The sequence below is a fragment of the Xenia sp. Carnegie-2017 genome, unplaced genomic scaffold (genome assembly GCF_021976095.1).
Source record: "Xenia sp. Carnegie-2017 unplaced genomic scaffold, XeniaSp_v1 HiC_scaffold_20, whole genome shotgun sequence".
NCBI lineage: Eukaryota > Metazoa > Cnidaria > Anthozoa > Malacalcyonacea > Xeniidae > Xenia > Xenia sp. Carnegie-2017.
In genome coordinates, this window is record NW_025813483.1 from 1,177,802 (window position 1) to 1,190,443 (window position 12,642).

The 12,642-nt window shown below is 35.1% G+C and overlaps 2 protein-coding genes and 2 non-coding genes across 4 annotated transcripts; all 4 read left to right on the plus strand.

The window, feature by feature from the left end:
• Positions 1–254: 254 nt before the first annotated feature.
• On the plus strand, positions 255–2,217 carry LOC124443120 (60S ribosomal protein L24-like; the record flags this gene model as incomplete). The annotated part of the gene is made up of 5 exons (XM_046993651.1): positions 255–322; positions 602–677; positions 836–1,083; positions 1,316–1,367; positions 2,088–2,217. Coding segments are annotated over 5 exons (528 nt in total), but the record flags the coding sequence as incomplete, so codon positions are not given.
• On the plus strand, positions 1,158–1,236 carry LOC124443437. The gene has a single exon (XR_006947661.1). It is a non-coding gene; the product is annotated as a small nucleolar RNA SNORD34 (small nucleolar RNA).
• A 5,250-nt stretch (positions 2,218–7,467) lies between the features above and the next one.
• On the plus strand, positions 7,468–9,006 carry LOC124443119 (60S ribosomal protein L24-like). Its single transcript, XM_046993649.1, has 3 exons — positions 7,468–7,838; positions 8,071–8,122; positions 8,877–9,006. Exons 1-3 carry the CDS (start codon positions 7,633–7,635, stop codon positions 8,958–8,960), a joined length of 342 nt encoding a protein of 113 aa, XP_046849605.1. The 5' UTR covers positions 7,468–7,632; the 3' UTR covers positions 8,961–9,006.
• LOC124443441 lies at positions 7,919–7,996 on the plus strand. Its single transcript, XR_006947665.1, has one exon. It is a non-coding gene; the product is annotated as a small nucleolar RNA SNORD34 (small nucleolar RNA).
• Positions 9,007–12,642: the final 3,636 nt, after the last annotated feature.

Here is a 12,642-nt window from a genome sequence, read left to right on the forward strand (position 1 = left end):
CATATGACAACCGACATTCTTTATGCTCAAGACTCTGACTCAAGCGACGAATCTAAATCGAACTAAATAATTGTTTTTCATTGTTATTCATTGTTTTTTTTTGTTATTTTGTACAAATGTGCAATGGGCATCATTATAAATTTACATTTGACTTAGCTTATTTCATTCATTTGGTGCAAAGTAGGCAATTTTCGTCGAATTGTGAACATTGGTGGATAATATGTGAACTTTTGAACATGCCGACATGAACTTATCTAAATTTCATCTGGCAACACTGCTTCCTTTTCAACTGTTTTGTCTTGCTTCGATCTGGCATAAGGAAGTAAGTCTTTTGAAATACGTTCCAATCCAAGGAAACAGCAAAACGTTTTCGTTATTTTATGAAATTCTTTGTGAAACTGAAACTTTTTTTCATAAATGAATCGATATTAGCGGTATTACGTCCTAAATTCTTTAAAAATCGGCGATTAAAACTTGTCGATTTTAATTGTTTTGGAAATATTCATTAGTCTTTACCCAGAGACTGCTATTATTGCATGTTATATTTCTCATTTGATCTTCCTAGTATTTGATGATTTCGTTATTTTCTTTAAATTTTCAGACTCGAGGTGTGCAGCTACAGTGGATACAAAATCTACCCAGGTCATGGGAAAAGATATATACGTCTAGATGGAAAGGTACTTACGTTTACAATGTTCAACTTAGAAGAACTGCTTAATTTGTCCCTTCGTTGATATAAAGTTATTTTTAAAACACACTTTAAAAACTTGATTGTAAAATCACATCCTAATTATTTTGCCATAACCAATAAATGTTTTATACATCAATTTAATAGTCTTTCAATTTCCTGGACAAGAAATGTGAGAGATCCTTCTTGATGAGAAGAAATCCACCAAAGATTTCATGGACTGTCCTTTACTGTAGAAAACACAAAAAGGGCTCAGTTGAAGAGGTTTCGAAAAAGCGAACAAGACGAAATGTCAAATTCCAACGAGCCATCCAGTGTGCAACTCTTGAAACTATTTTGGCCAAATGCAATCAGAAGCCTGAAGTAAGAAAAGCACAAAGAGAGCAGGCAATAAGGTATTAAACACAACTGTATTGTGTCTTTAATATCTAAAAATTTACATCTTTTATGCTTGATGATTTTTGATTTTGTTTCTCAGTGAAGATTCTATTTTACCTACATTGTATGAGTCACAACTGTGAGAATATGAATTATAATCAGAGAGAAACATAGAAAATGTCGGCAAAGTTAAACTGAATCAGATTTTGAGAATATTGATCATGTTGTTGATTATTTAAAAACATTTAGAGCTGCTAAAGATAAAATCAGGCAAAAGAAGGAGGCTGAAAAGATGACAAAGGTATGTAAAGGCTGTAACAATTACTCAACTATTATAAAGTAAACTAGGTTGGCTTTCTTAGTGCAATTTGCTGTTGATAAACTGCTTTGAACAAAAATTTTATGTTCAAACATTGAAGTTAATATTTATTAAAAACTTTGACTGTTTGTTTGTGTGTGGGCTAATTGTATGACAAAACTTTTCATCACTAACTTTGGGCAAAATTATGACGCATATTGTGAATTTAATTTCCACCAAAGTGAGTCATAAATTTCTTCATGAAGTTCAGTATTTATCATAAGTTTTCAATGATTCTATGAATCGTTGTCACTTTATATTGTGTATCATAAATAGAAACAGTTTAACGTATGCAGTTAGTCTATAGCTGTGTTTGCAAACCATTCAAAGCTCAACCAATTAAATCAATGAATCAATCAAAGAGAATTTGCAAATCAATCATGAATACATTTAGAGGAAGAATTAAAACTTTTGTTTAAATTTGTCTGTTTGCATTATTGTTATTTTATAAAAGAACTAAAAGATGTTTTTTCATGTTTGCACTGGCTTATGCAAACCTCAGAGACATTTGTGAAAACTTCCAATGATGTGATCTTAATTTCTTGCAAGATCTCTTTGGTTTGCATTCACCTGTGGAAAACAGTAAACATCTTTTATTTACTTCTTACATGAAGTAAACCATTCTTACTAAGATATCTCAATAACACTCATCATTTATTCAAGGCCGCACAACAACCAGTGAAGACAAAAGCTCCAACAAAACAAAAAGGTGGAAGAAGTACTGGTCGTGTTGGTGGAAAACGTTGAATGTAAATTATCACACATTTCACTATAATAAATGGTCATGGTTTAATGGTATTTGCATTTTTTTAGTTTTATGTTTTAATTCATGCTTCATTGTTCAATGTTGTGTAATCTGGTTGTGAATTAAGGATGAAAATTTGAATCACAATTTCAGATGTGAAATATAACCTCCCTCTACCCTCGTAATCCCCACCTAAACCTTCCCCTACCCCCTATCTGCCGAACAAATCAAACTGATCAAATCTTCACTTGTTTCATACAAGGCTAGTACAACTAAAACTAAACATTTAACTTGTAGAATGATCAAATCTTCACTTGTTTCATAAAAGGCTGCTACCATTAAAACTAAACATTTAACTTGTAGAATGATCAAATCTTCACTTGTTTCATACAAGGCTGGTATTACTAAAACTAAACATTTAACTTGTAGACTTATCAAAATCTTCACTTGTTTCATACAAGTCTGGTACCACTAAAACTAAACATTTAACTTGTAGAATGTATATTTTGGTTCACAAATGTTGCGTGAAAGCATGAAAATATATTGAAACTTACCCTTTGTATCTACAGGGTGCATGCAAAATGCAACCCATTGAAATCAGCAGACGTTTAACATATGCATGATTCAGCCGTAGTCAACCTCCAATGAGACAGAAACGTAATTGTAACGATAACACGAATTGATTTAATGATTGGCATTTTCAATGTGCTGTAGTCAACATGCAAACGACTGCAATTTAGCACAGTAAATACTTAGTAGCGAGAGACTTGCCGAGCGGAAATGGAATTCGTGTAATAAAAGTTAATGCCCAACATAAAGTTTTAATTAGAGCCATAGAAATAGACCAAAAACTACAATTTTTAAAAAATATTTTTGCACAACAGAAAGTAAAATCTTTGTAATTCAATAGTTCGTGGTAAATTTGTAATATCATCATAAACGTGAGCACGTTATTTTTTGCAACTCTCCATTGTCTGAAGGGTTCATTCCAAGTGTAAAGTATAGTGAAGTAAGTTAAATGACTGTAAAATTCTAATTTTGTCGTGGATATGCAATTTAAGAGAGAGTGTACAGACAGTAGAGAAAGGCAAAATCTGAGTCTTTTGACTGAATTTACACAATTCATCTTATTCACCTTGAAAGCAAAGAATAGAACCTTGTATAATATAGTTAGCATAATTAAGGTATGTATAATGACTAGTTAAGAGGGAAGCTCGTGTACATAAGAGAGCATTTCTCAAGTAAATACGCTTTTTTAGTCATCCTAGACTGAATAATATATTACACCTTGGAAGCTCACTAAACATATTTTCTAAAGTTTTTGAATGTCTTGTATATTTTATATCGTTAATACAGCGTGCATTCAAGGCTATCTACATGTACACAGTGCGTATCTATTTTAGCCACAAGTATCACAGGCTTGCATTTTCGCTACAAGTATTTCCGTTGTACACCCATTTTCATCAGTGTAATTCAACTTTAAACAATTCAAGTATTCCCGCAGTAATCGATCTGAGTAATTCCTTTCCTCTGGTAACAAACAACGGACTTTCATGGGCTGACCATCATGTTTGATTAATGGTACTTTCTCATTATTTTCTGACATCACAAGTGCTGTAAAGTGTCCATTGTGATAGCCAATCAAAAGAGGGCTTTTGATACAATCCACGGAGTCTGACAGCAAGGGTAGGTATATGCCACCAAGGTTTACACCAGCACTTTGATCATCACAGTCACCATGATGAGAATCGTCACATATTACCAGAATTGTTCTTCGAAGAACATTAGCTAAGGCAAATATATGAATCTCCTCTAAAGAGTAAAAACTTGGTGTTGTTGGAAGAGCGACTGTTTTCTTCCAGTCTTTGCTCCATTGCTCTACACCAAATTCCATTGGCGTACCAGCATTTTGATCCTCCAACTGCCTTTCGACTTCCAACTGCCAGCGTTGTCGATAAGTGCCTAAAATGAAGTTTAAATAAATAAGGACTTGTTTGTAAGGACTTGTCTCGTATCATACGCGTATCGTTCTCGTATCATACGCGTACCGTTCTCGTATCATACGCGTATCGTTCTCGTATAATACGTTTATCGTTCTATGTTATACGCGTATCGTTTTTTGAATCTCTGACAACGGCTGATATAGTCTGTCTGCTTGCTTACAGGACAATTGCTCGATGCTGATTCGCGGCTAATTTTAGTGTATTTCTTTCCTTCCTTACTTAATATTAAAGTAAATGGTTTGAACACGGGAGTATCGTTACATGTTTGTAAATGTAGATCGTCCAGGTTAGCTGAGAAGGACTGTTTTTGTTGTTGTTGACTGACGTTTCGACAATATTAGTGGTAGTCATCTTCAGAGTCAAAAAATGACGAGGTTTTAATAAATCTGATGTGAGAAATACAATTTGTCGGCACTCGCAAGTATTTTATGAGTCTGTTTTCTTTGTTCGGTTCTCGTAACTCTTTAATCAAATTGTTAAATAATCCCAGTCGATCACGTGGTTTATTAATTGGGTGAATCTAGTATCTTGCTAAATGCTTGCTTTCAACTTCAGAAGGAGTATCTTTTTCCAGAAGACACCTTTTCTTTTTTGCTTGTTTTGTCACTGCAAAGGATACTACATAGACACATCCAACAATAATACCTTTTACGTTTTAGCCGATCTTTGTAAACATGCGTGCAATTTTACGTCGTGTTTGACATGTATTTCGTGCACGAATTTTCGTTTTGTTTTCGTTTTCGTGAATATAGACGATAGTGTGACCTTGGGCCTAAATCTTTAAAATTTACAGAGCACCGTTCTCAAACAATTTATATATTACATATTTCTTTTTGTCACTTGCGTATAAAGTCTATCAAGCGACAGTTGGCTATTCTGTATTTCTCGAGTCGACGAGGAACTTTGTTGTGAATTTGACCGAGTCGAAAATATCGCTTACAAGTATGCTATTGTCGAAAATATCAATGCAAAGGCAGGAAAATGAAATTCAGTATGTAACATTTTTTGTTTAAATTTTTTCATGTTAATTTGCAACTCAATCACATGTCGTGATTTGCAAAGCGTGATACATCGGTATGTAACAAAAGCTTTTTTGTTTAAATTTTCCTCATAAAAAATTACGTGAATTTGCATGTTAATTTGCAACTCAGAAAGTAAACTCTTTTTAATCTTATTAGAAATGTCGTGATTTGCAAAGCGTGATACATCGGTATGAAAGGTAAAATTAGACAGATTGTAGTCCTCGGCCTCAATGTACGTTAATATATTACAATGTACGTTGGTAAATTAAATGTAGACATGATCTACATTTTCAAACACCGCACTGCATAAAACATTCTTTCAAATGTACGTTAGTATCCGTTACATGTTGAAAGGTGTAAATCGTCCAAGTTAGTAAAGTCCTGAGAAGAACTGTAACTGTTGGTGTAGGTGTTGACTGACGTTTTGACAACCTTAGCGGCAGTTGACTCTGAAGATGACTACCGCTAAGGTTGTCGAAACGTCAGTCAACAACAACAAAAACAGTCCTTCTCAGAACTTTATTAACCTGGACGATCTACATTTACAAACATGTAACGATACTCCCGGTTCAAACCACCCAATTTTCATACCTGTTAAATCATTGGTAAGAATTTGATAGATTGTTTTTATCAGACAACCACAAAGGAAAATAAGTGTGCTACAAATTATTTCCATAGTTTAATGCGCTTATCTTTTTCGTTGTATCAAAGTTCTTTCCTCTTCTCCTGTACGTATATGCAATATAACTAGCTCACCAGTAATAACTGCACCACTTACAGCGGTCAGTTATAGATCGCCAACACAAGTCGCTCCTTTTCAGTTTTGCTACTTAAGCCAATAAGCATAAAGTCTCAATTAAACTTTTTGCTATGTGAGTAGGTGTACAATGCATGCACGCTTAATGCATGCGTAATGAAAGCTCTTGGCGTAAAAACTACCCCCAAATGGAATAACACGCTTGCAGTGGCGTAGCTAGCGGTCTGGCTGGTCGAGCCCAGCCCGACCAAATATTTTCCCAAAAATGAAAAATTTGTTTTCTTTAAAATTGGATTTGCGAAAATTTTAAATTCTGCGTCTCTTTTTGGAAAAATCCACAGTCTATTTGTGTAATATTTGCCAAATTGCGTCGATATTAGCAAAATTATCATATTTTTAAACGTTACTTAGCAACAATGACTAGTGCATTTCTAGTGCCAGGCATTACGCAGTTTAGTCGGCTCTGAAAATTCAGCCCGACCAAGTAGTAAAATCTATAGTGGGATTATCTGCAATCTGATTGGTTGACAACAACCGAGCAAACTCAAATGCGCTGTTTTGCAACATCTAGTCGGGCTCTGAAAATTCAGCCCGACCAAGAAGTAAAATCGATAGTGGGAATATCTGTAATCTGATTGGTTGAGAGTAGCTGTGAACACACTCAAACGTTTAACAACATCTAGTCGGGTTTATTTTCAAAAGCGTGACTTGAATTTTGTATGAGGCGCCAAATTGGACTTTATTCTAAACTTACAATACTACATAACATACTAAAATTATACATGGCAAACTTTATATACTTCGAGACAAATCGAAAAAATATATGCGAAACTTGCTGTAGGACATTCTAAACTTTTCATATACGTTCGAAACTTCTTGTATCGTATCGTCAAAATTTATGGCCTATTCCGAAGTTTCATGCAGCGTTCCAATTTTCATATACGGTATGGCGAACTTTTTACATCGTGTTGCATAATGCTTTGCGATCCCACTCTGGATTTTATATGAATTTAAATATATTAGTGCCCAGGTCCCAGGTTTTTAGAGAAGTGTATTGTTTTGATTTTGACGCCGCCATATTGACAACATGTTTGCATTCGACATCGTGCTATCTCGACTTTAAACTTAATAATTCAATCAAAATAAACTCTCACTACATGGCTGAAAATACTGGAAACTTTCGGGGTGCTTTATCAAATCTTGCTCAGGAGGAGGCGCGTAATCTTCTGGATAATTTCGATGATAGAAATACTTTGACAATTGATCGTCGTCTGATAGAATCAAATTCTCAGGCAACTTTGACTCAGGAAGATGGGGGAAATATCGAAGGAAATTCTTTGTCCGTAACTTCTCTACCCCTAAATTGACCAAGTCTTCCGTCCAACAGACTGAGTCAAACCGTTTCAAACTGCCCAAATTCAAACACAAATGATATTGCAATAACACGTGGGCAAAGCAGTGCAGATGTACCCGCTGCTCTTCGACTGTCATTTCCAACACTTTCATCAACTACTTCATCAAAGAAAATCAAAAGACCACCATCAAAAAAGATAAAGAAACATTGTATTGTTCACAAAGATTGTAAAATCACATCTATATTATTTTTCCATAACCAATAAATGTTTTATACATCAATTTAATAGTCAATTTCCTAGACAAAAAATGTGAGAGATCCTTCTTGATGAGAAGAAATCCACGAAAGATTTCATGGACTGTCCTTTACCGTAGAAAACACAAAAAGGGCTCAGTTGAAGAGGTCTCCAAAAAGAGAACGAGACGAAATGTTAAATTCCAAAGAGCCATCCAGGGTGCAACTCTCGAAACTATTTTGGCCAAACGCAATCAAAAGCCTGAAGTAAGAAAAGCACAAAGAGAGCAGGCAATAAGGTATTAAACACAACTGTCTTGTATCTTTAATATCTAAAAAGTTACATCTTTTATGCTTGACTAGAAGATTTTTGATTTTGTTTCTCAGTGAAGATTCTATTTTACCTACATTGTATGAGTAACAACTGTGAGAATATGAATTATAATCAGAGGGAAAAATTGAAAATCCTCAAAGTTAAACTGAATCAGATTTTGAGAAAATTGATTATTTTGATGATTTAAAAACATTTAGAGCTGCTAAAGATAAAATCAGGCAAAAGAAGGAGGCTAAAAAGATGACAAAGGTATGTAAAGGTTATACCAATTACTCAACTATTGTAAAGTAAACTAGGTTGGCTTTCTCAGTGGAATTTGCTGTTGATAAACTGCTTTGAACAAAAATTTTATGTTCAAACATTGAAATTAATATTTATTAAAAACTTTGACTGTTTGTTTGTGTGTGGGCTAATTGTATGACAAACTTTTCATGACTAACTTTGGGCCAAATTATGACGCATATTGTGAATTTAATTCCCTCACAAGTGAGTGATAAATTTCTTCATGAATTTCAATATTTATCATAGTTTTTAATGATTCGATGAATCGTTGTCACTTTATATTGTGTATCATAAAATAGAAACAGTTTAACGTATGCAGTTAGTCTATAGCTGTGTTTGCAAACCATTCAAAGCTCAACCAATTAAAATCAATCAATCAAAGAGAATTTACAAATCAATCATGAATACATTTAGAGGAAGAATTAAAACTTTTGTTTAAATTTGTCTGTTTGCATTATGGTTATTTTATAAAAGAAATAAAAGATGTTTTTTCATGTTTGCACTGGCGTATGCAAACCTCAGAGTTATTTGTGAGAACTCCCAAGTATGTGCAACCCTTGACATTTGGTCTTGTGCTTGCAATGATCTGATCTTAATTTCTTGCAAGATCTCCTTGGTTTGCATTCACTTGTGGAAAACAGTAAACATCTTTTATTTACTTCTTACATGAAGTAAACCATTCTTACTAAGATATCTCAATAACACTCATCATTTATTCAAGGCCGCACAACAACCAGTAAAGACAAAAGCTCCAACAAAACAAAAAGGTGGAAGAAGTACTGGTCGTGTTGGTGGAAAACGTTGAATGTAAATTATCACGCATTTCACTATAATAAATGGTCATGGTTTAATGGTATTTGCATTTTTTTAGTTTTATGTTTTAATTCATGCTTCATTGTTCAATGTTGTGTAATCTGGTTGTGAATTAAGGATGAAAATTTGAATCACAATTTCAGATGTGAAACATAACCTCCCTCTATCCTCGTAATCCCCACCTAAACCTTCCCCTACCCGTATCTGTCAAGCAAATCAATCTGATCAAATCTTCACTTATTACATCCAAGGCTGGTACCACTAAAACTAAACATTTAACTTGTAGACTTATCAAATCTTCACTTGTTTCATACAAGTCTGCTACCATTAAAACTAAACATTTAACTTGTAGAATTTATATTTTCGTTAACAAATGTTGCGTGAAAGCATGAAAATATATTGAAACTCACCCTTTGTATCTACAGGGTGCATGCAAAATGCAACCCATTGAAATTAGCAGACATTTAACATATGCATGATTCAGCCGTAATCAACCTCCAATGAGACATAAGGGAGTTTTAGCAAGAGTACGACTACGACAACGAGTACGAAATTTGACCGTGTAAGAGAATGGCACGAGGAAGTTTGTTGTCGTTGTCGTTTCGTCAAAATTTTGCTTTAGTTTTAAACAACAGAACGAGCCTTTTTATTGTGTAAAACACCGACGTTTGCGAAGCAGCTACGGCTCTATTTGTCAATCATGATATCAAAGAATCGACAATACTGGTTTTGCGAGAATATAGGACTCTCTAGACTGAAAAATCTTCACTATTTTAAGTTTTATGTACGATATATTTGTACTATTTTATTGTTTGTTTACCTTTCACTTTGTGTACGAAATACATGAAAGTTTTGCCGGTCATATTTTCCTTTTTAATGTACATCTGCGCTCTAAAAGGGTTCTAAATTAAAGCCTGGATGCTCGAAAATAGTACTGTAAACTAATTTCTTACAGAATGAAGAAATATACCTACTTTCTTTGCTTAAAAAGACATCGTAGTCGCGACTACGAATTTTTTACAAAACATCGTACTCAGATTGATGACGGCTACGTGTTTTTGTTGTCGCAACAATGTTTTCGCGCCAAAATGACGTAAATCGTACTCGTAGGCTCTGCTAAAACTCCCTATAAACGTAATTGTAACGATAACGCTAAAGGATTTAGTGATAGGCATTTTACGCGTTTTCTTTTTACGCGTTTTTCCGTTTAGTCAACATGCAAACGACTGCAATTTAGCACAGTAAATACTTAGTAGCGAGAGACTTGCCGAGCGGAAATCGAATTCGTGTAATAAAAATTAATGCCCAACATAAAGTTTTAATTAGAGCCATAGAAATAGACCAAAAACTACAATTTTTAAAAAAATTTTCTGCACCACAAAAAGTAAAATCTTTTTATTCAATAGTTCGTGGTAAATTTGTAATATCATCATAAACGTGAGCACGTTATATTTTGCAACTCTCCATAGTCAGAAGGGTTCATTCCTAGTGTAAAGTATAGTGAAGTAAGTCAACTGACTGTAAAATTCTAATTTCGTTGTGGATATACAATTTGAGAGAGAGCGTACAGACAGTAGAGAAAGACAAAGACCTGAGTCTTTTGACTGATTTTACGCAATTCATCTTATTCACATTGAAACCAAAGAATAGAACCTTGTATAATATAGTAAGCATATTTATTGCATGTATAAATAGTATAATTATAGTGTGTATAATTAATTAGAAAGCTCGTGTATATAAGAGAGCCTTTCTCAAATAAAAGTGCTTTATTATTCATATTACACCTTGGAAGCTCACGTTGGAAGAGCGTCCATACAAGGCTTTCCACGAGGCTATTTAAGTATCACAGGCTTGCATTTTCGCTACAAGTATTTCCATTTTACACCCATTTTCATCAGTGTAATCTAACTTTAAACAGTTCAAATATTCACGTAGTAATCGATCAGAGTAATTACTTTCCTCCGGTAACAAAAAACGGACTTTCATAGACTCACCATCATATTTCATTAATAGTACTCCCTCATTATTTTCTGCCATCACAAGTTCTGTAAAGTGTCCTTGGTGATAGCCAATCAGAAGAGGGGTTTTGATACAATATGCGGATTCAGCCAACAATGGTAGGTATATGCCACCAAGGTTTAGACCAGCAATTTGGACATCACAGTCACCATGATGAAAATTGGCACATATTACCAGAATTGGTCTTCGAAGAATATTAGCTAAGGCAAATATATGAATCCCCTCAAGAGAGTAAAAACTTGGTGTTGTTGGAAAAGCGACTGTTTTCTTCCAGTCTTCGCTCCATTGCTCTACACCAAAATCCATTGGGATACCAGCATTTTGATCCTTCAAGTGCCTTTCGACTTCCAACTGCCAGCGTTGTCGATAAGTGCCTAAAATGAAGTTTAAATGAATAAGGACTTGTATGGAGTCGAGTTATCCGGCTAGCCGAGAAACTCCATTAATCGGGTACGGTACCGCTCGCGTATTTGTTAACATAATTTTGCGAATGATGAGCATATCGTTCTCGTATCATACGCGTATCGCTCTCGTATCATACGCATATCGTTCTCGTATCATACGCGTATCGCTCTCGTATCATACGCGTATCGCTCTCGTATCATACGCGTATCGCTCTCGTATCATACGCGTATCGCTCTCATATCGCCGCGTATCGCTCTCGGATCATACGCGTATCGGATCATACGCGTATCTCGTATCATACGCGTATCGCTCTCGTATCATACGCGTATCGCTCTCGTATCATACGCATATCGCTCTCGTATCATACGCGTATCGTTCTCGTATCATACGCATATCGCTCTCGTATCATACGCGTATCGCTCTCGTATCATACGCGTTTCGCTCTCGTATCATACGCGTATCGCTCTCGTATCATACGCGTATCGTTCTCGTATCATACGCATATCGCTCTCGTATCATACGCATATCGTTCTCGTATCATACGCATATCGCTCTCGTATCATACGCATATCGCTCTCGTATCATACGCGTATCGTTCTCGTATCATACGCATATCGCTCTCGTATCATACGCGTTTCGCTCTCGTATCATACGCATATCGCTCTCGTATCATACGCGTATCGCTCTCGTATCATACGCATATCGCTCTCGTATCATACGCGTATCGTTCTCGTATCATACGCATATCGCTCTCGTATCATACGCGTATCGCTCTCGTATCATACGCGTATCGTTCTCGTACCATACGCGTATCGTTCTCGTGTCATACAATTCACGTATTAATGAAAAAATTTAGTTAGACACAAGTATTAAGGTTTTGAATTACTTTGTCTCGCAACAATTGACTAAAAATAAACAGATCGATGTCGTATCATACGCGTCTTCCTTATCACACACCCGATTTACCTGTTACATCTTCTGTAAGAATTTCACAGATTGTTTTAAGCAGACAACCACAAAGGACAATAAGTGTGCTACAAATAATTTCCATAGTTTACTGTAATCAAAAGCTGCGACGAAACTTTACCACCACAATTAAGGAAAGTAAAATTACGCTTGGTGTAGCTCCAAGTTTGACCTTTTACAAGTTATTCAACATAAAGCTAAATTAATATGCTTCTACTACGTGAGCGATGACGTATTTTGTCACATGACATAGGTCTAATTGTTTACACGGTTACTATAAGAAC

Coding starts and splice junctions, on each gene's coding strand:
- LOC124443119 (XM_046993649.1), top strand. CDS start 7,633: ATGAGAAGAAATCCACGAAAGATTTCATGGACTGTCCTTTACCGTAGA. Junction 7,839..8,070: donor CAAAGAGAGCAGGCAATAAG/GTATTAAACACA, acceptor AAAAACATTTAG/AGCTGCTAAAGATAAAATCA. Junction 8,123..8,876: donor AGGCTAAAAAGATGACAAAG/GTATGTAAAGGT, acceptor CATTTATTCAAG/GCCGCACAACAACCAGTAAA.